This window comes from Mustela nigripes, chromosome 2 (genome assembly GCF_022355385.1).
Source record: "Mustela nigripes isolate SB6536 chromosome 2, MUSNIG.SB6536, whole genome shotgun sequence".
Taxonomy (NCBI): domain Eukaryota; kingdom Metazoa; phylum Chordata; class Mammalia; order Carnivora; family Mustelidae; genus Mustela; species Mustela nigripes.
In genome coordinates, this window is record NC_081558.1 from 127,371,483 (window position 1) to 127,396,998 (window position 25,516).

Sequence of the window (25,516 nt, forward strand, 5' to 3'; positions counted from 1 at the left end):
GTTCACAGTGGAGGAATAAAAATCTAGGCTTGTTTCATACCAATGCTGTTGCTTTCCTAAATCTGCAGAACACAATACCAGAAGGGTTCTGGAAAGTTAGGGAACCCTATTTGAGCACAGATTGGTGGGGATTGGGGGCATGGCCCAAGTGGTTTTATAAATACATAACTAAATATACATAAAGATTTACTTAGTTGCTTATTTTAAACTTGTGATTCCTTTTCACTGAAAAACGTTACTCAGACCATATTGGTAAAAGATACCTGCACTTGTATTTATATAATTATGTGAATTTTTAAACAGACTTTTTTTTAATGCTATAAAACTGATGGCAAACTATCTTTTAATAATGATATTTATACCAGAAAGTTATTTATAAAAATTCTGACTGTTTAACATAGCATGAGAAACTAACATCTGTCTTAGATCTTTTTTTTCCCTCCGTTCCCTTTATATCTAATTCTCATTTGCATGTGCTTAAAAATGGTTAAGCGTGTCCAAGTGAGAATAGCTAATGCATGGAAATAATCTGCATCTTTTTCCTAATTTGTACTTGGGTATAATATTTTAGACTTGTCTTCCAGTGAACCCTAATGTCCATCCATGAACGATATCTCTTTCCCTCCTCAAATTGTACAATTTGCGTCCAATTGTGCAATTTACACACAGACACAAGTTGCAGAATATAAACAGTTGAGAGAGACTCTGAATAGGATCCCAAGCCTCCGAAACCCAGAGCAAGCAGAGCAGCAGAATGTTACTCAGGTGACACATTCTCCACAAGGTGACAACACAGCGAGGGAGAACGCAGCCGGGGAGCCACCGGAGGTAAGAGGCGTGAACTGGTGTTCTGTGATGGGGTCACTTTCCCTGTCAAGCTGTCATCAGGTGAACTGCTCTAAATATTGCCAACTCTTCCTTCAGAACAGTGGTTCTCAAATTTCGGCGTATATCAGAGTCCCCAGCAGAGCTGTTAGAACGCAGAGAGTTGGGCCCTAGCCCAGAATTTCCAGTTCAGTTATTTTGGGATGAAGCCTGAAGATTTGCATTTCTAACTGATGCAGCTGGTCTGGGGAGGACAATCGGAGCCACTGCTACAGTATTTTCTGGGAAAGACTTCACTGGCTTTATTTGTTCATGTGGGTTTATTTATTTATTTATTTATTTTTGAAGGGGCTGTTGTGTCTGAATTTTTAAATTTTCTTTTTGTTCCTGTTCTTTGGTTTTTTGGGGGGTAGAGTAAGAAGATTAAATGATCATGAGGCTGTTCTATAAAAGCCCATTCAAGAATTAAAGTTGGTAGTATAGTTGAACTTGGTGCAGTGCTAGGTCCACACAGAACAAGCCAAAAATTGTATTTAAGAGGACTTTATAAAACTGTCAAAAGATATGAGTGCTAGTCTCTTAATCCACTTTTGTTTGTTTGTTTGTTATTCCTGCTTTCATATAAGTTGAGCCTTGCTTAAGAGTGTCTTCTAAGTGGGACATCAAAAGTAGGGTCACCCCTGTCCTCAATTCTAAAGAAGTTGTTTTAATCACATGCATAATACAAATGACAAATATGGCTATCTTTCTCCCGGAGAAAGTTGTTTTTAACAATGAATGTTTGAGAAGCTGTGTCCTGAGTTACCATCTTAGGGGAATATTAAGTCTCCACAAGTGGACTTCATAGAAGTCTTCAGTCTGGCAGAGCGCTCCTTCACAGGCAAGACCGTCTCTGTCTTCATGGATCCTTCTTTGTTACTATTAGGAAAACATGACCAGATCCCTGGCCTGGGAATTGGTTCGATTCCCTGTCTGAGTCTAACTACCCATTTACTGAATTAATTAATCTTTTAATGACTTAGACCTTTAGTTTTTCATCTGTGAGGTGGAGATAGTAGTTATCTTCTATAACCTTTCTCACGGTAATGCTGTGGAGATAAATGGCAGGTATTTGAAAGCACTTAAGGCCCTCTGGAGAAATATTTCATATAAAGCCAGAGCAGTATTATGTCAAACCTGACAGGTGTGTGAGGATGTTGGTAAGCCATACATCTCCAGAAGTTGTCCTCAGATGTCTGAGAGAGGACTTTTCTTCCTCCGTTTGTTTTTCATTCATTCTTTCATTCATTTATTCATTCTAATTTCTCAGTTATAGTTCTGCTAATTTAAGAGGGCTTCACATTTATTTCAATTTGGAGGAACAATCTGACCAAAAATTTTTTCCAGTGAATAAGGTTGCAGTGGGGGAAAGAGTGATAAACTTTCTTATGATATTATGTCATCTTTTTTTTTTTTTTAACCTCTCTTTTCTAATCAATGAAGGTCACATGGTAATCTCTGAAACTTTAAATCCAGGAAAACCAATTTAAACCAGTCAGTTTAGAAGAGGAGTTCTCTGTAAAAAGACATGTCTTATGTTGAATTTTATGTGTTACCAATACAGAATATTTACCAAGGATTTCCTCTAATTTGAAGAAATATGACTCTAATACATCTTTAAAAATATTTTATTGTATCTGGCTTAATGGACACTACTTTTAGCTAACATGGATGCCTGTTAGTAATGGCATTCTTTTCTCTGGGTCAGTAGGAAATAAACCCAACTCATCATCAATTTGATCTCATCCTTCTTTTTTCAAATCATATTTTTTTCAAGTTCCATTCATTTAAGTAAGCTCTCCACCCCTCCTGCACCTGTGGGGCTTGAACTCATAACCTGGAGATGAAGTCGCATACTTTGTGACTGAGCCAGCCCAGTGTCCCCCTTTCCAAATCCTTGTTGAAAACAAAATTTACATTGAAAAAAATTACATAAACTCTTCATCACTTGAAGATTGAGGGGGTTTTCCTTTTTGTCTTAAGGGAAAACAGAAGTTAGATGGCTTTCCCTACTGAGATGTGGTCACATACAGGCTTTACTCTTGGGTTACATACTGTGTTCTTGCCGGGATGAAATCGTGCTTATGTTATCTCTATTTTATAAGTGAGATTACAGAGTGAGAAGAGTTAAGTGACTCCACTGCAGCCATACTTTTCAGTCAGGACTGTATTTCTAGACTCCAGGATTTTGCTTATGTTGTAACCCCTAGATGTGGTAATAAAGAGCTTTTATCACTGCTTTGAAAATTGAAGAGTGTCATGTCCAGTGATGTGCTTGGCCTAGGTGTCTCGAAATAGGGACAGGTGGCAGACGCATGAAGCAGTTCCTCGAAGAATGGAAGAAACAAAACTTGACCCTCCCACCCAGAAGGAGGCAGAGTTTCAGGCTCCAGCAGAGCTGAAGCCCCGTGGAGCCGAAGCCAGAGAGCTGGAGGAGCGGCAGGTGGAAGAGGAGCACAGGAGGGCCCTGGAGGAGGAAGCAATGGAGCAGGTCGGGCAGGCCGAGCGTCTGGAGGAGGAGCACGACCTGTCCCCCAAGGAACCGGGTCGGGAGTGGAGGGAACAGCATGAGCCTGGAGAGGAAGCCAACCTTCTGGGAGGGCACGCTCCCGCCCAGGTACAAGGTCATATGCTTCCTGTCCACCAGGGTTATGTTTGGGTGGCTGGGACAGGGAGCATGGCTTGGCTTGTCAATATTGAAAAAGCCTCCCCAGAGCTGATAGTCTCTCAGACAAAATCTGAGTGAGTTCACTAAATGTTACATGCTCCTAGCATAGCTGATCAGGGTAGCTCAGAAAGATGCCTGCGGGAAGAGAGGGAGGGCAGTTGGTGAGTGTATTTTCATTGTCAGTAGCCTCACACGGGGGTGGGGGGGTGGGGGGGTCAGGGGGGTGGGGGGGTGCTCTGTGCTGCCCTCCGTTGAGCAGTGAGAGGAGAGAGGAGTGCCTGACTGGGCACTTCCTGGCGCTCAAGTCCCATGGGCCTCGTGAGGCTGAGAAAGGTCTCATTTTCTATGATCAAAAGTCTACTTATCCCCGTTCATTTACTATCAAATGGTAGGTTGGCTTTTGCACATTCATCTTCAAGGTGGTTATTAAGTTGTCACAAGGCTGATCTTATCACTGAAGGATGCCCCACTGGGGGAGGATGTTTACCCAGTCTCTGCTCAGGCTCCCCCTGCAGAGCACTTCCTTCTCACAGAAATATGGTTTTTTTCCCTTTAAAAAATCCATTATGTTAGAAATCATTCTTGAAAAGAACTTGAAGCAACACTGAACGAAGAGAGGTATCTTTCTTCTGCTGTCTGTCCGCAGATACCTGACAGCGGGCTACTTGGCCTTTACACAGATGCTGATCCCCTTTTACTTACGACTCTGAAGTTGTGTTTGCCCTCAGACTTTGTAAGGCTTCAAGCTGGTTGAGGCTTTGGGCTGAGTAGATGCAAAGGCCTCGACTGCTTTTCTGTATTGTTGCCAACTTAGCATGGAGAAGCCTCTTCCTTTCTTGTGTCCCTCATCGCTTTCTTCAAAAGCAGTCCCCACTGTGGGTTTGATTTCCCTTACCCATGTACCGTCTTTCTGTTGGTGAAAGTCGTGTGTGCTTACGTTGGTTGGGACAGAGGTTGGCGGAGGAGAGAGTGATGGGTAGCTCTGTGGGCAGCAGAGTTTAAGAATTCCTGTATCTGTTTTTCCTTTCATTGAAAGGTCTTATGTTCTCACCTATTCTCTTTGTCTTGGAAGAAATCAGTTCTCTGCCTATCGACCTTTACCTGAAATTTGGCTGGCTTGCTGGCTTCTCCCCCCCACCCCCGCTATGGTTAACCTGAGACTGGTTGTGCATTCCTAGAATTAATTGGCATCCCTGCATCTTAAACTCTTCGTGGAAAAGCCTTAGCCACAGCTTCAGCTCACATATGCCCCAGTTACTGTGAGATCACCCAAGTGCCCACTTATGCCAGAGCCTTTCATTTAATGAAAGAGCCTAACATTGAATGAAGGTCCAAAACTGATTTTGTCTGTGATGCCCTCTTCCACGTGAGAGAGAGCACATGGAAAATCAGCCAGAGTGCCAGCAAATCAGGGAGATCGGATGCTAAAAAAAGCCGAGGGTGCCTCTGGAGGGTTGGGAAGTAGGCGTTCTGGCTCTGGGGGACCTTGGGGTCAGGGTGTTATCACGGTGCCCCTGACAGACAGGGATTAATTCAACAAGCCAGCCCTGCCCCCTGACTTTGTCGTGAAGAACAGAGGATGAGAGAATCCAGAGGTCCCGACTGTTCTAGCTCAGCATCTGCTTGTTGTGGCTCAGGTCTATCCGTCGGCCAAGCCGGTCAGCAGAATCCGGTCACCATATGAGGAGCAGCTGGAACAGCAGCAAGTGGCGGCGCAGCCAGTAGAGGAGGCGCAGCCGCCGAGGGAGCACCAGGAGGCGCTGCACCAGCCGGGGCTGCAGGGACCCTTGTGGAGGCAGCGGCAAGGGCAGCAGCAGCAGCAGCAACTTCTGGCCGGAGAGGGGGCCCGGCAGAGGCCAGCCAGCCCCGAGGAGGAGGGGCGGCCACAGCCCCCGGAACAGCTCCGGTAGCCTCCTCCTGATGGGTCGCAGAGCCCCTCTTCTTGTTCTCCTTATTTTCATTTGCTTATTTATTTTTAAAGATTTTATTTATTTACTGGAGAGAAAGAGCACGAGTGAGAGAGGAGGGCATGAGCTGGGGAAGGGCGGGCGGAGGGAGAAGCAGACTCTGCACTGAGATGGGAGCCCGTGGCTGGACTCGACTCCAGCACCCCGGGACCAAGGCCTCCACCAAAGGCATACGCTTAACTGAGCCACCCAGGGGCCCTGCGACTCTTGTTCTTGTTTGTATAAGCAGATGGCAAACAGCTTTGTTACCCATGAGCTTGCGCGTCTCCTATGGCCGGGGCAGAACAGCCGCTTGAGAATTAAATTTCTAAATACTTAATTTTTAAGATAATCAACATTTTTAACCCCTAATTAAAATGTTAGGGCTCCAAGCTTAGTTTAGGCCTCAAAATAACCTGGCAGTTTTGGGGCTCACTTTATTTTACTTTATCACTTGAAAGGCGTTTTCTCTCTTTTAAAGTATTCTTTGAAATTGTGTCTGAAATCTTTCTGAAACCTACTAGCACAAAGTTTACAAAAAATTTGTTTATGACTTTTTAAAAAATGTTGAGAACTTTGTTGATTGCAAACTTTAAATATAAATGAGGTACGGCCAGTTGTGCCACTTAATCTGTCACTGAATTGATGCTGTTTGTGTCCCTTCCAGGCAGCAAGCTCGTTATGATGCTGTGGATCATGATATTGTTCAGGGAGCTGAGGACCAGGGCATCCAAGAAGAGGAAGGAGGTGGTGAGACTTCTTAGATGATGGATATGTTAATGAGATTACTTGGTAACATGTGATATCCACTCAGAGTCATGTGCACATCTGAGTACACACGGAGGACGTCTGTGTACCGTGCATCTTCTGCTGCTGTTGGTGTTATGTTTTTGCGTGCTGGGGGTCCAGACAGCTCAAGATCATCTGTTTCCTTTCTGATGTTTTTCCTGTCGCTTAAGCTTCTTGTATATTGAAATATTATTTTTGATACATTATCATAGGGCTGTTACACTCTGGGAAATGACTCCATTTTCACCTTACCTTGGAAGCCTTTGGATCATTGCCTTTAAAACTTTTTTCAGGGCACCTGGGTGGCTCAGTGGGTTAAGCCGCTGCCTTCGGCTCAGGTCATGATCTCAGGGTCCTGGGATCGAGTCCCGCATCAGGCTCTCTGCTCAGCGGGGAGCCTGCTTCCCTCTCTCTCTCTCTCTCTGCCTGCCTCTCCATCTACTTGTGATTTCTCTCTGTCAGATAAATAAATAAAATCTTTAAATAAAATAAAAAAAAAAAAAATAAAACTTTTTTCAGATTAAGGCAATAGTAGCTTCCATTTGTGGTGAGCATCTCCTATGTAATTTATCAAATGTCACTTACTGTATAATAGAACTAGAAAGTAACAGCCTCTCTAGCAACTTTAACACTCAGATATGTATCCTTTCTTAAAGAGTCTAAAAAAGAAGGTGATTACCCAAACTCCCCCTATAGCCTGTTCTGAAATTTTATAGCCCTTCTAGTCATGAAATTGTTTTCCTTATGTCCCCCTGTACAGCACTTTAAGCTTTTTTGTTCCATTATCAGTAAGAGGAGAGAACAGTTTGTTCTCTTATTTATATAATGAATCCCTTGGTGCACTTGGATGGTAAGTTACCTTGCATCCCTATTTCCTATAAGCTAAATACTCTCCATGTACTTAACCTTTCCTCTTACATCTTACTTAAAAAGTTGTTTGTTCTTCTCTTTGTATGTTCTTATCTAAATTCCGTTTATGGAAATAATTTTTTCCAAAAGCAGTGAGGAACTGTCTATGCGAGCTGAAATGTGAGCTGTGTCTGTGGGGCAACAGCCCTCAGCACTGCCATATCAGACGACACGGGGTGGGCGGGCTTTGATCTGAGCTCTGCAGATGGGGTTATTCTTTCTTTCATTTCCTGAGACGTTGTCAGTTTCTTCCTTTGGTACCTTGCTGCTTCCTCTGATATTAGCGAAAGTTAGCTGATAATTTTGGCAGTGTCCAGTTGACTGGGCTTTCTTTTATTGTGAAAGTTTTGATTATTGTTTTCTGCATAATAAGGGGGAGAATGCAGCTTATGTTACAAACACTGGTTTGAGAAGGTAAGAATGGTGTCACTCACCCACGCTGTGTCCTTAGACACATGGTCTGGGAAAGGGACATAGTTTTAATCAGAAAAGCTGAGATGTATGCCATATGGTGAATTAATCTCTCTGGAGGAGAGATTGGGTGAAATGGTCTGGAGGAAAGCCCACCAGTGGCTTTTCTTTGAGTGAAAGGGCAAGATCCTGTCTGGTTCATCTGCACTGATGCTAGTTCCTTCAATTTGCTAGCCTATGAGAGAGACAACCAGCACCAAGATGAGGCAGAAGAAGATCCAGAGAATGGACATGAGCCTCAAGATCAGGGGCCCCACGAAACCGACCTGGAATCTGAGGCAGATGTAAGTGTCCTTTCTGTTGGTCATGACACTTGGAAACCCCCAGGGTTTTGGGAGGCAGAGGAAACTTGAAGGTTTGCCTGACACCATGCCTCTGGCTTGAGCCCTGGCTCCAGATGTGTCTGTTATTTCGTCAGTGCAGAAGGAAGGGGACTTGTGTAATGGCATCAGCAGTACTGTTAACTGTAAACTGGGGTACGTGTGGGTGATGAGACTGGTTCAAAAGTTCCGGGAAAACATAGAAGGACTTTCCCTCTGTGAACTTCTAGATTAATAAAATTAAAACTGAGAAAAATGATATTGAGAGGTATTGAAATATGTAGTCATTTTGAAAGATGGTGGGGAGGGGGACAAGTGCAGGAGTCACAGAACCAGAGAAGGGAAATGGACCATCATGGATCCTGTTGAATAGTCCAATAGAGTGTTTTGTATGTCTTGTGACTCTCATCTCCCAGTAGTCAGGGGCCATTTTCATCAGTACATGGGTGGATAAGGATGTGTGGCTTGAGAAGTAAAAGAAAAATCTGCTCAGGTGCCAAGGTGCTATAGAAAAATTAGAATATAAATTGGTAGAGACCTACTAACTGGGAATGTTCTTTGTGTTTACCAAGAAAGGACCCAGCCTCTCAGTCATAGCTGTGTGGCCCAGAGCCCGAGGCAAGCAAAGCTCCATGGGGCATGTTCTTATGCAGACGTGTAAATAAATTCTATGACTTACTTTAGCTCTCTTGTCATCTTGCTAGTAAATCAACCACCATGTTTATGAAATTCAGTCTGTGCTTTCATATGGGTCCTGTTTGTATGGGAAGGAGGATCCATATCCTTCCTTGAGAATCGTAGAAGGAAGGCTTCCTGATAGCTACCTGAAGTCCCTTGGATGGAAATGGCTTTTCTGCTTGTGCGGGGATGTGACAGATACATTTGCCTGTGGCCCCTGGATCAGCATTTGGGAGAGGATGCTCAGGAAAGAGCAGGAGCTCCAGACAGCAGGAGAGCAAGGAGGAGCTAGAGACTGTGAAAGGGCAAAGAGCTTCTTGCAAAAGGAGCAAGGAAGCAGGTGTGCGCCTGACAAGGATGGAGGGACAGCAGAAGGATGCCTATTCCAGTCACCCCCCTCTGGGAGGTGCTGTGTACATTGAGTACTTGATTGTGTAACCCTTTACTCTCCCATTAGTGGTTTTCATGTTCTGGATGACACACTGGTGGCTTTCCCCCCCTTCCTTCTTTCAGTGAAAATTGTTAGCCTACTTGCTCTCTCTTTGTCTCATCTATTTTTTTTAATTAAAAAATTTTTGATTCACAGACCTGTACCTCTGGGGATAAAAATATATGTTTATAAAAAATAAAAAATTATACTTAAAAAAAATACTTAAAAAAAATTTTTGTCCAGCTTCATAGAATCATAACTGATTCATAACTGATTGTCTGTTTTGTTTTTTTTTTAAACTTTTTTTTTTAAGATTTTATTTATTTATTTGACAGTTTTAAGATTTTATTTATTTATTTGACAGAGAGAGAGATCACAAATAGGCAGAGAGACAGAGATGAGGAGAAGCAGGCTCCCTGCCGAGCAGAGAGCCCAATGCGGGACTCGATCCCAGGCCCCCGGGATCATGACCTGAGCCGAAGGCAGAGGCTCAACCCACTGAGCCACCCAGGCGCCCCTTGTCTGTTTTGTTTGAATGTAACAGCTGTGCCTGTTAAACTGCTACTTGGTTAGAGTTGGACCTAGGGTGTACATTTTGTGGGTTTTTGCAAAAGCTTTCCATACTTTTTTTCTGAAGAGAATGTGTTACATAATGTCCACACAAATTTGTTGGTAATGCACAGAAAGAAATCTGTCTAACGAGATTGTGGGGTAATTGGGGATGTGCGAAGGTGATGATTTGTCACTCTGGATTCCCAAGAAGAGCGTCATCTGCACTGGCGTGAAGTGTACAAGCAGGGGTGTGCATATCGTAGATCAGCTGAGACAGCGGTGTGAACCCTTGACTGCGTTCAAGGCCCTGGAGTAAATTGGAGTCGAGTCCTGTTGTCTGGAGAACAGGGATAGAGACCAAATCTCACTCTGAGGCCTCATCTATTAGAAGCCTTTGCTGCTTCCCTTAAGTGTACTGTTGGTGACCCTGGAAGCATTGGGAAGCTCCTGCAAGCATTACCGTCTGCCCAGCTTGGGCTTTAAACTCTGAATCTTTATGAGGACATGGATTATTTTGAAAGGTGTTTTGGGAGTTTGAGTAGAAAATAGAGATAAATCTCAAGTTGATCATGTGAAGGGCATTTGTTGAACATGGTCACTGAGAGCTGCCAGAAAAGGAGTTGGGGGAGAGGTTTTTCATGATACACTGCCAGAGACTGGGTTAGCCCGTTCTTGTCTCCTTTAGAGCCTATTTCTTACGTCCTTTCTGGTGGCGCCTTCTTGCTCTTTGAGGGCTTTCTACCCACTTACTGTGAAAAATCCCTGGCAGAGGAAAGTTTGCCTGTATAAAAATCAGCATACTCATGGAAGAAGTTACAATTTGCCTATCTAAATCTCTCATTTTAATGATCTCTCCTAGTTGGTCTTTAGCTTTTTTTTTTCTTTATTTTAGATTTTATTTATTTATTTGACAGAGAGACAGTGAGGTGGGCACGAGCGTGTGAGCTCTTACAAGCACATAGCAGGGGGTGTGGAAGAGGGAGAAGCAGGCTCCCCACTGAGGAGGGGGCCTGATGCGGGGCTCCATCTTAGGACCCCATGATTATGACCTGAGCCGGAGGCAGTCATTTAACCACCTGAGCCAACCAGGTGCCCTGTCTTGTAGCTTTTATTAACTGTTTTTCTTGTTGTCTATTTAGTTATGCTCACATTTCTAGATTTTTTTAAGATTTTATTTATTTGTCAGAGAGAGAGAGAGAGAGAGAGCGAGCACAGGCAGACAGAATGGCAGGCAGAGGCAGAGGGAGAAGCAGGCTCCCCGCCAAGCAAGGAGCCCGATGTGGGACTCGATCCCAGGACGCTGGGATCATGACCTGAGCCGAAGGCAGCTGCCCAACCAACTGAGCCACCCAGGCGTCCCATATGCTCACATTTCTTGTGATAGAATTTGGAGGACTGTTTTGGAATCGCTTGCAGAAAACAAGTGTTGTTTGTACAGCATTCTCATTCATTCAGCCTCTGACGAATAATGCAAGGAGTTTTCTCTTGACAGTGGGATGTGTACTTGTGAGTCTTGGCAAGGATAGATCTGAACATGCTGGTGGAGGACGATTTCATTTTCTGCCAGTGTGTGGCCTTTCAAATGAAATTAAATTTGATCCTGGATTTTGAAGTAGTGGTTGCTTTTTATTCAAATTTTGCAGAGGGCCGCTGTAGAGGATATAAACCCAGCAGATGACCCTAATAATCAAGGTGAAGATGAATTTGAGGAAGCCGAGCAAGTGAGGGAAGAAAATTTGCCAGATGAAAATGAAGAGCCAAAACAAAGTAATCAAAAGCAGGAGAATGCCGAGATGGAGGAACATTTGGTGGTAAGCAGATGCTAGTACAGAGGTGGTTCTAACCTGGATGTCTTATTAACTGCCTAGGTCTTGCAAAAGGTCAGTCTAATGCACCCTGATGGAAGGTTTGCCTCTTTGGATGGGTTTTAGTCCATTATGTGAAACAATATATCCATACTCAGAGAGAGAGAGTAACACGCCTCCTAGGTTTTGTTTTCGGAAGGGTTATTCATCATTTTCTGACCACTGATGCATTGAAAGTACATTTTTTATGGCAGCAAGCTTGCTCTTTGTCCCAGCGTACTGTGAAACGCATCTCCAGTGTTCAGTAACCTGAGCTTCCCCCTTTTGTTTCAACAGATGGCAGGAAACCCAGACCAGCAGGAGGATAATGTTGACGAGCAGTACCAGGAAGAGGGAGAGGAGGAGGTAGGGAGGCGGAGTGCAGGAAACTGGTCAGGATGCTTGGTGTATCGCACTCCCCTTACGTCACGGCATGGGCTTTGACACACCTTCTGTAGACACCTTCAGAAGGACAGAGGTGGGAGGAGAAAAGGTGCTTTCAAGAAGAAATGGACCATGGGGCGCCTGGGTGGCTCAGTGGGTTAAGCCGCTGCCTTCGGCTCAGGTCATGATCTCAGGGTCCTGGGATCGAGTCCCGCATCGGGCTCTCTGCTCAGCAGGGAGTCTGCTTCCTCCTCTCTCTCTCTGCCTGCCTCTCCGTCTACTTGTGATTTCTCTCTGTCAAATAAATAAATAAAATCTTTAAAAAAAGAAGAAGAAGAAGAAGAAATGGACCATGGAAGTAGAGTCGTTTGGTTAGGAGGCAACGAAAACAGGGTCATAAATCCTTCCTCCTGGTTCTCACTAGAAATTTTGAAATGAAAGAAGACATGTGGCCTTCTAGGAATGGTGGACCTAGGTCTGTCTGTTTTTTGTAAGAAATACTTTCTCCTGTTTCTTTCCCCCATAAAAGAGAGAACAACAAAGCTTTGCCTGTTGAGGGGTTCTGGAGTGACCCCTGTAACTTGTAGACATTGTCACTGTTCTGCCTCAAGAGGGTACCTCCCAGTATCTGTCAGAATACAGTTAACACTCTCCAAAAGAGTTTTAAGTGTCTCCTTTTTGCCTCTTCTGTCCTAGGAATTTAGAGTCATAATGAAATTTAATGATAAAGGAAGGGAAAAATATGTAAGAAGCTCAGCTGCATAAAAAGCATTTGGGTAGAAATTTTTTTTTTTTTTGAAGATTTATTTTAGGGAGAGAGAGAGAGTGAGCATGGGGTGGGGAGGAGCAGAGGGAGAGAGAGAGGGAATCTCAAACAAACTCATGTGAGCACATAGCCTGACACAGGGCTCCATCGTACAACCTGAGAGCATGACCCAAACCGAAATCTAAGAGATGCTTTAACCAACTGCACCACCTAGGCGCCCCATGGGTGGAATTTCTTTCTTTCTTCTTTTTTAAAATATTTTATTTATTTATTTGTCAGAAAGAGAGAGAGAGCACAAGTAGCAGGAGAGCCAGGCAGAGGGAGAAGCAGACTCTCGCTGAGCAATGGGCCCAGTGTGAGACTCGATCCCGGAACCCTGGGATCATGACCTGAGCCGAAGGCAGACACTTAACCAACTGAGCCACTCAGGTGTTCCTCCATGGGTGAAATTTCTTAAATTTCATTTTAGTTTCCTTTTTATTATAAACTTCTGGCAGATGATTGCTGACTAGGTTCAGGGAGCACCCATCGTGATGGCACACCCATGTAAGTGAGGGACAAGCACATCTGGTTGGGGCTGGTTAGTCACAGTGCTCTACTGTATGGGACCCCTGAAGCTCCACACCTGGGGACATGCTATGAATGAGGCACAGGCCTCGACAAGTCCCATGTTGAGTCTCTCTCTCTGGCCCAGGAAAGCTCTGGTTTAGAGGGGTTTCTCAGCCAGGCTTCTTGCTGACATGAGGCTTTAGCCCTAAGGGGAACTGCATGAATGGATGGACAAGTGTCAGCCCAGACACTGGGGCTCCTGCTCAGAATCCACGTGCTGCTGTACTCGTGTGGGTAGTTTCCTCAACTAGCCCTGCTTTTTCATTTTTGTAGCGTTTGTTGTCCACTTCTCAGAGCTAATGTTAATAAAATTTGTGCTTATACCTGAAAAACAGAAAGGGATGTTGCTCTTTATAGCCATTGGCAACATACAGCTCTACTCCTGTGCACTCTGGCTTGATCTTTTTATTCTTTCTCTGTTCTCCTCCTGCTGTTCATCCTGATCAAGATCCTGAGCTATGGTATCACAGGAGAGCATTAGAAAAACTAGCAGCCTTGAATATTAAGACATTTGGCAAGGAAAAGGTATTCATCTGGACTTCTCTTGTAACAGGATGTCTAGACAAATATTATTCTGTCTCATTATGCCCGATGCCCGATATCTTTGAGGGATTAAAAGAGAGGAGGTTCACCTTGACTTTTTTTTTAAATGCAGAAGGGTAAACATAAAATTTTAATCTGTATTTACTGATTTTTTTTTTTTTTTTAACCTTCATGTTATGTCAGTTAAGGTGGAGAGAGCACTCCAGTGATCCAAGCAGGTTCAAGGATAGGGAAAAAAAGAAAGAGACAGGAGGGGAAGAGAGTGGTGACAGGCCGGGGTGAAGACTGCTGCTCTTTGTCCCTTGGGTGCGCTGAGCCCACTGGAGCCCTTTACTCTCCCTGCAGTGGGCCCCGGGTCCTGCTCCTCTTTCTCTGGTTTCCTGCTCTGAATTTCTCTCTGGAGTCTCTGCCCCTCTTTCTGACCCCCTCTTGCATAGGCCTGAGGTCTGAGGTTGTGCACCCTCCCATGGAGGAATGCTCTCAGCCTGCCTTTCTTCTTCCCTGGGTGACTCCTCTTTCTGTCCCTGAGGGGCCCTTGCACAGACTGTGGTGCCTTCCTGAGATGGTTAGCTCTTGGATCTTCCCACCTTTTCCCATTGTTCCCAGCTCTTTCCTGGAGGAGGGAAATACCAAATACCATTTAAGGCTAGTAATAGTTGAAGATGAAGTTCTCACCAGACTGCAGCAAAATGGGAAGGAGAGGAATGCAATATATGAGAGCCATTTCACGTTTCTAAGTGATGCTTGTGAGACATTTGTGGGATGCTCCAAAAGCCATGAAGTGACGTGTCATCTGTGTCCTTCTTCTCTGCACTGAGCCTCAGAGTACACTGACCAGAGGGATGTATGGCCCATTGCTTTCGTGTCTTCCCCTCCCACATCACCTGACTTCCGTCAGCATTTGCTCCTAGAAATGAAGTCCATCTTGCCAGGGCCCTCCCTGCTTAGAGGTTCAGCCCGTCAGACTTGTGACTTGAGCTCAGAGAGTGGAACCCAAGACGAGTGTGCTTTTTGGAAATCTGCACTATCCCTGCCTTCTTTTAGTGCAATAGTGTTATCCTTCTATGATATACAAATGATGGTTATGAACAAGTATTCATGGATTATTGTTTGGGACATTCATGTGGGGATCCCATCCTTGTGTTGCTTACTTTCCAGACTTTTTATCTACTGATGAGCAAACAAGACAAAGTATGGCATTGCCCAAAGGTGCTATGGTGCTTAAAAGTGATTTAAATGCTCAAAAAAATATGTTAGTTAAATGACTGCTTGAAAGCACTCTCAGTGCTCATTTTGTCCAAATATAATCGAACATAGATGGATCTGTGCACTCGTGGGAGAGCACGCACAGGGTTACTTGGCTGCCTTTAGTGGGGCTGCCAGCTGGGAGTCACCCTAGCACGGAGCTGGCCTGGCAGCACCGCTCCCCTGTTCACCATGACCCCAAGAGCTGCTGGTGCTGAAGGCCTTTCCTTTGTCACATTCCTTCCACATCTTTGGATCTCAGCATCCTGATCTACTTCACGTTCAGCCTTCTGGTTCCTGTCTTATCCCATGACATCTTTGATGTGTAAAGCCAAAGCCCATTTCGGACTCAGTAGATCTGTCTTATTTTGGCGATTAAACTTTGCTACATCACATAGGGACCGTTTCTAAAATGCCTAAGACATTAGATTTTAGTGAATAAAAATGAGTAATGAGGAGCAGTGTTGGGAAATCTCTGACAGAATGTTTGCATCAGCTTTATCAGTGTACTAAAGAGGGTCGAATGTGGAAGACGTAATTGGTGTGTCTCCATTATAAAAGTAACATTTGGCTTCCGTTATTAATCTAAGCATATTTGAAAATTAGAAACTCTGTGTATCATTTTGTTCCTTTTCAGTAATGCCTTTTTTTTTTTTAATAGTCAAGGTTCTTTCTTTTTTTTTTTTTTTAAAGATTTTATTTATTTATTTGACAGACAGAGATCCCAAGTAGGCAGAGAGGCAGGCAGAGAGAGAGGGGAAAAAGCAGGCTCCCTGCTGAGCAGAGAGCCCGATGTGGGACTCAATCTCAGGACCTTGGGATCATGACCCGAGCTGAAGGCAAATGGCTTAACCCACTGAGCCACCCAGGCACCCTATCAGTTATGCCTGTTAAAACAAGTTTGCATTACTTTTGTTCCAAACACAAAGAAGATATTACCAGAATAAAAATGTCTATCTATAAGTTTGAAAATTACAAAATTTGCATTTGTGTGTTCCATAAATTAAAGAGTAATTTACGTCAGGGCTTCTTTCCTCAGATTCTATTGACAACTGATAAACAACCCAGATTTTCTGTAGTAGATCTCCAGGGAAGAGAAGAAAGTATGTATGCAAGGGCATTTATTTCTCTAGTCAGAGACATTCTTAACCCTACACTGCCTGTCACTCAGACTAGTAGCTCTCAGTCTTTACCATGGCTAAGAATCCCTTTGGAGAGAGTGTATGAAAGGTACAAACTCCTGGATCGGATTTTACCCTCGGAGATTTTGATCTTAACCTATGGTGGGGCCTAGGAATCAGAGTTCCAGGAACATGCTGTTTGGAGAAGCATTCCTGGAATAGGTGGCCACATGTGGACTCAGGAAAGTCTGAACCTCCTGAAACTTCTGTGTCAAATGAATTGTATCTGTGCCTTTTTGCATACATTTGCATTTCTTCCCAAAATCTTAAAAGGGTTCATGACCCCCCCACACAGAAAATTAAAAATCACTGATTTTTATCAAACCCTTTTATTTGACAGATAAGAAATTTGACCCTTAGAGAGGTTAGCCAAGTTTCTGAAGATCACATAGCTGGTTATTGTTGGAACCATGATTAGAGCCCATCCAGATCCGATTTTATTTTTATTTTTTATCTTTTTTTTTTTTTTTAAAGATTTGTATTTATTTATTTGACAGACAGAGATCACAATCAGGCAGAGAGGCAGGCAGAGAGAGAAGGAGGGTAAGCAGACTCCCTGCTGAGCAGAGAGCCCGATTGGGGGCGTGATCCCAGGACCCTAGGATCATGACCTGAGCTGAAGGCAGAGGCTTTAACCCACTGAGCCACCCAGGCACCTCCAGATCTGATTTTAGAGGCTATCATAATTAAGTATACCAAGGACAGTAACTAAATAATTGATATGGGCAAGTTCTTCCTGATAGAAGTTAGTGAATGCAGAAGGAATGATGGAATTAGAAAGTCATCATTTTTGTAGCCCCTAATTAAAACAAGTGACTTAAGAGCCAGTCATCAGTGGATGACATCACTAGATGAGTGGAGGTCAGGGAATTTTATCATGGAGGGTTCAGGCAGTTACCTTCTGAGCTCACAACCAACTTCAGCCTCACAAAAAATGGGGCAAGTGTTATGTGCTTCCTAATGTGATGAAAATACAAAAATCTGCAGCATCACCTTTGAAAAACTCTTGCTTTGCACATTGAATCTGAACTCACATAAATCTTTAACTTCCTTTTTTAAGAAATGTGAGGGCTGGAGAAATGAATTAAGTGAGATGTTAAAGAAGCCAGTGAATCCAGAGTGTGGGTCATTCTACAGGAAAACAAGTCAATAGCATTAAGGAAAAAGGGGAGCAGAACCGCTGTTAGGTCTTTGGATGATGTTTAGACCAAACCAACTATAAATGGACAGTTTGGGGTTTTTTTTTTGTTTTGTTTTTGTTTTTTGATTTTTTGATTTTTATTTATTTGACAGAGAGAGCGAGAGAGAGAGAGAGAGCATGAGTGGGGGAGTAGGAGGAGAGGGTAAAGCAGGCTGCTTACCGGGCAGGGATCTCAGGACCTGGGATCATGACCTGAGCCAAGGGCAGATACTTAGCCAACTGAGCTGCCGAGGTGCCTGACATTTTGAAGATGATTAGGAAAATGTTAAGTTGGAACTAGACATTAGATAATACCATGGAATTATTTATCAGGTGTGATAATGGTGTTGTGGTTATATAAGAAAAATCCATTGTTTTTAGAGATACATACTGAGTTGGGTAAGAATGAAATTACATGAGATCTAGAATTTTTAAGACTAGGTCATCAAAATAAAGAAAGAAGAAAGAATGAATGAATGAACGAACAGAGATAGGTGATGCAAGGGTGGCAGCATTGAGCTAACTTCTGAACCTTGGTTATGGCTATAAGGAGTTCCCTGAATTATTTGCTTTATTTTTATGTGCCGGCAAATGTTCAGAATAGAAACAGGTGACCTTATTTTTATACAGCCAGCATTTTAGAGCCACAGTTTAAATCCAGGTCTGTCCGAATCTACAGCCTGTGTTAGGATTTGGCACACTACAGGCCTCAGTCCATTTTGTAAGTCAGGTCTCTTTCGAACATGCCTTTTTGTTTTACCTATTGTCCAAGGCTGCTTCTGCACCCCAGCAGTAGGGTTGAGTAGCTGCTCCAGAGACTTTATGGCTGAGCAAGGCTGAATATTTACTAAATCTGGCCTTTTACAAAAAAATTTTGTGGACCCTGATTTATATATACTTTCCCACCACCTTGCAGTTTCAAGGCAGTTCCTTCCCCCAGCTAAACCAAGTTTGGTGTTCGCTAGTATATTTTTATTATTAAGGCTGCAGAAGACATACTTTTGTTCACTGAAATTGATGGGGATACTTCAGTAATTTAATGATGTTTTAGTTAGTGAGACTTTAAGTATATATGTAGTCTGAAATTTAGTAATTCAGTGTTTTCAACTCAAGTGTTACTATGAGATTGTGTGACAGAGGGCAGAAAAGGGGTTATGGACGACTGTTAAAGAATCTGTAGGTGAGACTAGGGTGTCTTCTCTTTAGCTCTCACCACTGGAACATGTGAGTACATGCCACTGTCCCCAGAATGTATTTATTTAGTTGCATTGTAGTTTAGGGGCTCTTTAGAAGAGGTTCAGGAAAGCTGGGCTCCTTGTAGGCCTCTTTGAAGGGTCATCTTTGTTAGCTCTTAACAAGTCAGGTTCCTGCTGGTAGGTTGTGGTTCTTTCCTGTCACACCTGGACTGGACACTGTGAGGCAGCCCTTAATCTGTTCCTCTTTATGTGTAGCATCTGTTTGCTTTCCTACCTTGCCCATTTCTGGGACTTCTAACACCCTCTTCCCTGTCTCTGCCCCCAATCTGGTAATTCTGTGTGTTATTCAGGAAGACCTACTTTTATACCAGTATCCTAGGACAGCTCAGCTTTTCTTTTAGTCCAGGATACTACATAATGCTTAATGGATGGGCAGCAAAGTTTTTTTGAAATTCAAGTGACTTCAATCTTTTGGCATACATACACGTTTAGAAAGTATTTTACCTTGTATTTTTGTGGAATGGAATCAATAAATAGAGATGATTTGGGGCAAATAATCTCTGTTTTGGGGTACTTTCTTTGATTTACATTTTGAAAAAAATAATTGGGATCAGTGACATGTAATTGTAATAGTGCACATAAAAGAAAACTTGAAACAGAAGTGTCATAGTAGAACACTGGAGAGATGTAGGGATGTGGGGTAGCTTAGTAACTATCTCATGAAGAAATTGAAATGATTGTGTTTTATGTTTTAGGTATTTTAGCCAGAGAACCTTACTCTTAATTACAGGATTATATATACACATTTTCTCTGTTTTCTGCTACCTCATGTATAGGTAATGGTGTCTGTTTTCTGTGCCTTCACAGAGCAGGTGTTTTTTGCATTGATTCACTTATTCATTCATTGACTGATGCATTTCACCAGTATATATTAAGCAATTGCCGTGTGCCAGGGACACACCTAGGTACTGAAGACAGTTGAGTAAGACAGGTGGTTCCTGTCTTCCTACAACTTACATTCCATCAGAGCTTTCAGACATCTGCAGTTGTCCCAGTTTGAAATGGGAAATTTTTAATTTTATAAGCTGAATTTCTGCAGGTTTATACTTGCAGGGTTAATGCTTATTCAGAGAAAGAAACTCAAACAGAAAAGTCCTAGGCTCCAAATCGATGGCATTGATTTTTTTGTAGGAGGTGTATTGTACATCTCTTCCTAGCTAATGGACAAGTTAAATCTTTGACTCAAAGAGACTTTTGTCTTTTTTCAAATTTAGTTTTATTTTACTTTGTTTCTGCTCATTTTAATGAACTATTTGGAAATCAAAATCTGTTGTTGCAAGTGTTTAAGTGATATAAAAAAGGGTCATCTGGTATCCCTGGTTTCTTTCAGGTTCAGGAAGATTTGACTGAAGAGAAAAAAAGGGAATTGGAGCATAATGCCGAGGAGACATACGGTGAAAATGAGGAAAACGTAGGTATAGGACAGATGGCTACTGCGCGTGTGCGCATGCGTAGGAGACACGTCTGGCTGGTTGGGTAGAGGTACCGGCGGGTCCCACTCGGGCGCCGAGCAGTTTTAACTGGCCAGCCTGGAATTAGGAAACCCTGTGACACCGTGAAGGTCAGGGAAGACCAGCGCTGTTGCCTGTCGAACATATTCCTCCACTCGTTTCCTTCCTCTAAAAATGAGTAACTTCACACTAATTCTTTAAGGGGGGAATTATTTATATCACTAACCCTGTGCCCTGTTCGTTTTCCCTTTTCCTTTTCCTTTTCCTTTTAAGGCCGACGAAAAAAACAATGATGGCGAAGAACAAGAAGCTCGGGATGACCACCGCCCTAAACGCCGAGAGGAACCCTATGAGGAGGAGGAAGAAGAGGAAGACGACGGGGCTGCGGTGGCGGAGAAATCCCAGCGAAGAGCGGAAATGTAGCGGCGCCGACCGCGTGGACAGGGCTCAGCCGACGGGCTCCTTTCAAGCTGCTCAGAAGTAAATCTGCCTACTGAACTCTAGGATATTTAATTACAAAAGTTAAGAATTTAGACTTTTTTTTAACTTTTCTATTAGAAATGCTCATACATTTATATGAATATATTTTGATAACCTAGGTTAGAGCTTCTTTTATATTCAAGCTAAACACGAACCAGAAGAAAAACAATAAAGCAAACCTTAGCCTTTGAATCTCATTTTTCATAGATTATGTGATGTTGAAAAGAGCACCGATTTTGTATATTTCAGCTTGTTACTTTTCTGTCTCCTAGTTTCCAGGTGTTCTGTTGTTTGCCTTTAACAAAATACAGGATTTCAAGTAGGGAATACTGCAAAATGCTGTATAGTCTTTAAGAACAATGGCCAGCTTATTATTAACTGCTGCCTTTCTAAGGTTCTTGTGTATAGTTGGGATGGAATGTTCACCCGTCTGTCTCTGGAATGAGATCTATGTACAGACTGACATATGATTGGAAAAGCATTTTGTTTATAAAGACATTGTTTTTCAGGCTTTTTGTGTCAGAAAAATGTTTGGCTCTGCTTCAAATCACAGCTGTTCATGAAAGGAATTAGATTTTAAAATGAGACGGTACTCAAACTTACGCCACAGTATTCTGGACTTTGATAGTCCAGTATTCAAACAAGGTAGGATGCATCAGTGTATTAACCTTCTTGAAGGACTGAAACCTTGTTTCATAACTAATTTAGTGTGTGTGGGTGGCATTTTCTATGTGAGCACCCATTCAGTTCTTTTTTTTCTGAAATCATCTAGTAATATCCTTGTTTCAATATCTGGTTCTCTACTATAATATATGTTTTCTCCATAAAGTCTGGTCCTCAATATGTAATCCCTTTGATGACAAGTATGAATATGAAGGCATTCCAAATTACACAATTGAATAGGGTTATTTCTTGTAAACTATACAGTAAAATACCCATGGTGATATGATAGACCCTCATGATCTTTCTGTTTGCTAGGATTGGAGCTTGTGTTATGCCCATGTATGGCATTTTAATGACTACAAAAGTCCCCTAAAATAAAAAAATTAAAAATCAAAAATTCTTCTGGGATCAAGACATATTTGTCTCTCTACATAAAGATTTTTAAATATTAGAATTAGGTTATATAATTCATATGTGGTGTGTGGTTTTATAATAATACTCTCAAGTTAATGAAGACATTTAATTTCTACCACTGTTATATGAATGTAAAGTTAGTTTTTAATAACCACACTCATGTATGGTTTTGATTATTATCCCAGTGGAGTGATTATATGTATGCATAGGAATGTTTTGTTCAAATATATTTTGGATTTTCAATAATCATAAATCAAATTTTACCTTTATGTATAAAAACCCTTTATGTAATGTAAAATGTATAATATTGTACATAATATTCAGAATACAATTATTTTGGTAAATTAGTTTGTATTTTTAATGTCCCAGTTGCAGTATTTAATTATTTGAACCATATTGAAACTTGGTAATAGTCAATAAAGCTATAAAAAGCAACTGGTAAATCTTGTAAAGTCTGCGATATCTTATTAGTTTCTGTTCTTATTCTTCAGTTCTTTTTTAGGAAAGGAAAAATTTTAGGAAGTACCGGTATAGATTAATGAATTATAAAATGCCTTTCCAACCTTTTCCTACTTTCCTTATCTCTCTCTCTCTGATTGGATTGGTACTTTATTTTCTTTATCCCTCTCCTAAAGAAAGAGCCAAGAATTATTTTACTTGAGCTAGTTCCTGGAGAAGAAAATAGAAATAGGTACAGAAATGTCAGAGACTGTCATGTGAGCACACACGAAACAAAGAAATACATTTTAAAGCCCCCCTAGGAAAGCAACCAGCCCAAACCATTCTACTCTATGGCGCCAAGTTCTAGTCCCATCCTAGCTACTGTTTGGAAGAGAACTAATCAATCAGAGTTGAGATACATTAATGAGATGCGCAAAAATAAAATGTCACTTGTATTTATCTTGCCAATTAATCTGTGATTTTTGGTGCAGCCAATAAATCAAAGGATTTGGTCCCAGTGACATGTTCAGAAGGGGGGAAAAGGCACATTTATTAGGGACAAGTACAGTGAACACACCAAAAAACTACATTAGTACAATGTAATGTCTAGGTATTTGTAAGCGTGACTTTAAAAGGTCCTGGAGTAAGGGTATAGTCTGAACCACAGGTAAGTCACAGCAACTCACTTTCATAAAAAAAAAAATTTATTGACATTGAATGTCTTCATGATGCACGCAGTGTGTGAATAGGACCCACTTGATCCCCACAGCAATCCTCTTTAAGGTTGATGAAATCCCGCTTTTCATAGCTGAAGAATTTTGCCCTCCTGGAGCATTTGACATTATTTAACTGCTCTGAGTTCTGGTTTGTCTCATGACATTGTGGTGCATCCATACTGTGGCACGTTGCACAGCCATTAAAAAAAAAAAAAAAGGTTCTGTTTCTATTTCTGTTCTCAAATCCTCTGTTGTCTTATATTGTAGTATCTCTTCCTACTTTTCTCCTGGCTACTTCTTCTCAATCTCTCTCTTTTTTTTTCCAGAATTTTCTTCGTATACATGCACATAAATATTAGTATTCTTCAGCTCTTATCCCGGAGCTCTTTTCCTTACAGCCCTCTCCCCATCCATGTCTTAAGACAAGTGTCTCCCAATCCATTGCTTAAACCTAGCTTGTTATGACCCATTCCACCTCAGATTTATAATTTTCAAAGCTGAATTTGCCCCCTCCACACATCTAAAACCTGCTTTTAGGTTCAGTATCTCAATTCACTAAGCTTCCCAAAACAAAGTTTGTCCTTGATTCTGTCTTCATTCTCTATGGATGCTACTAAAATATCTTTAAACTTGCCCATTTTTTTTCCTATCCCTAGTATCCTGGTTCAGGCCACTGTTACCTTTAACCTGTGATGAGGGAACAGAAGGCAAGCTGAGGACAAAACAGAAACTGACACCCACAACCACCAAAAACCCCCTCCCACCCCGGGATACATGTGACATAGCTCACACACTCCTGGCTGCCCTAAAGCTAAGGAAAGGAAAAACAAATTGTTAAACTTATATAGAGATCACAATCCTGAAAGACCTGAGTCTCCCTCAGTTCACAAGTATCTTAGCAATTTACAAGAACAAAGCATTTCTACCAATAACCTAGCTTCCAGAAGGAAGTGTAGGTACAGTTAAATGCCCTTCTAACCTGCAGTCCATTGACAGATACTTGAAGCGGGAACAGTGTAATGTTCCTCCAGGAAGTTCCCAACTATATTCATGTTACTGCCTTGCTAGAGGAGTAAATAACCTTAACTTGACCATGGCAAGGCCTCTGGTATCTTGTAGGTCGCTCCCCCTAAAACTTCATCTCCTGGACTATTACAACAGTCCCTTAACTTCTCTCACTTGCTATTTCCTACCAATCCCTAAAATCTGTGCCAGTGTGATCTTTCTAAAGATAGCAATAACAGTCCTCCATTATAAAATTATTTAATAAATAGCTATTCCACATAGGGAAAATTACAAACTTTTTAATATAATCTACACAATCGTGATCTGGCCCCATCTTACCCCTTCAACCTTCTGATTTACATTCTAATACTGCATCATAATAAATCTGGCTCCTTTTTGTGAGGCACATTCCTCTCAATATCTTAGTAAGGAACCTTGACCAAGGTGTTGTTAATTTAGGATAGCTGGTGTCCATTTTCTCAGTTGTGTGGAGAAAACAGTCTACAGAAGTAGAGAACAAAGGTAACCCACAAAGAGAAAACAAAAGCACAGAGTCATGGCATTTTTTCAGTCCCTATATCTTGCCATCCTTGATGCCAGCCAAATCTACCCATAGCTTGATTAATGAGTAAATAAATCCTACTTTTTCATTTGAGCTACTTGGAAATGGATTTGTCTGTCACTTGCCATCTGAATATTCCTGACTAATAATTAATTTCAGTCCCTTTAAATCATCGTACTCTCTTATATTATGGTAAATTTATTACCTACTCTCTCCAGAAACATTGTTCAATCCTTATTCACTCTCTTCTTTGTCTGACTCGTTGCTTAGGTCCCCCTGTAGATACCATTTCCTCTGGGAAGGGGATACCTCCCACTCACCCACCCCAACTTAGGTTGCATACCTTTTCTTTGTCCCTCTGTAACATCCTGTATTTCATACTTACCACAGTGTATGGAAACAGTCTATAACATATCTATACTCTTCTTGACAGACGTGTTCGGTGAGAGTGGAGACCTTATTTCTCTTGATAATTGTTGCAACCCAAATACCAATACCTTCAAATATTCAATATTCACTGGATGAGTATCTTACAGTCCTATCTAAGAATATTCATCTCATTTCAAGATTGTACAATGAACAAATGGCAGAGCTGGGATTCCTTCCCAGGTGAATCTGATTCCAATGTCAACTCCAAATACAGCCAGGGTTGAATGGATCACTATCTCATATTCTGAGTTTCATTTATTAAGAAGGTGTGCTTTAAATCTGCAAAAACAAATCTAATGGGAGTCAACAATTTAAAAATGAGCAAAATCTCAGCTCTACGGTCTTGAGGAACCAAGAAATTGGAATTATTTGATCAGAGAAAGATACATGGTCAAAGGAAAATGTAACATTGTATGTCTAAGAAGCATTGACTATAGCATGAGAAATAAAGAATTTTTTGTGAAAACAGGTTGGTGGAGTTATCAAATCTGAAGAGGTTTTCAAATCAGAATACATTAACCAATTAAGACTTACAAGAGCTCCACCTAAGCCAAGGAATAGATGCACTCTTCTCTTGGAATGTTTTTGGGTCTTGTGTCTGTCTGCTGTGAGGTGGGATTGTGGGGGGCAGTTGGTATGGTGGAGTAGGTCATGTGTTCATCCACTGGTTGTCCTTTTGTCTGCATACCATTCCCCTTCTGCTCTTCATTTGTGGAAAGG

At 42.0% G+C, this 25,516-nt stretch overlaps 1 protein-coding gene across 4 annotated transcripts in view; it reads left to right on the plus strand.

The window, feature by feature from the left end:
• GOLIM4 (golgi integral membrane protein 4) overlaps positions 1–22,086 on the plus strand; it is an 86,533-nt gene extending 64,447 nt beyond the window's left edge. For 2 of the 4 annotated variants that reach the window (XM_059391597.1, XM_059391600.1), the window contains 9 exons: positions 670–828; positions 3,149–3,481; positions 5,170–5,438; positions 6,146–6,228; positions 7,822–7,931; positions 11,271–11,438; positions 11,769–11,837; positions 19,966–20,046; positions 20,360–22,086. In XM_059391597.1, the coding sequence (XP_059247580.1) occupies positions 670–828; positions 3,149–3,481; positions 5,170–5,438; positions 6,146–6,228; positions 7,822–7,931; positions 11,271–11,438; positions 11,769–11,837; positions 19,966–20,046; positions 20,360–20,509 (1,422 nt within the window). In that variant the 3' untranslated portion in view covers positions 20,510–22,086. The remainder of the gene's footprint in view (positions 1–669; positions 829–3,148; positions 3,482–5,169; positions 5,439–6,145; positions 6,229–7,821; positions 7,932–11,270; positions 11,439–11,768; positions 11,838–19,965; positions 20,047–20,359) is intronic. The other 2 variants (XM_059391598.1, XM_059391601.1) reach the window with 1 other exon arrangement.
• The last annotated feature ends 3,430 nt before the right edge of the window (positions 22,087–25,516 follow it).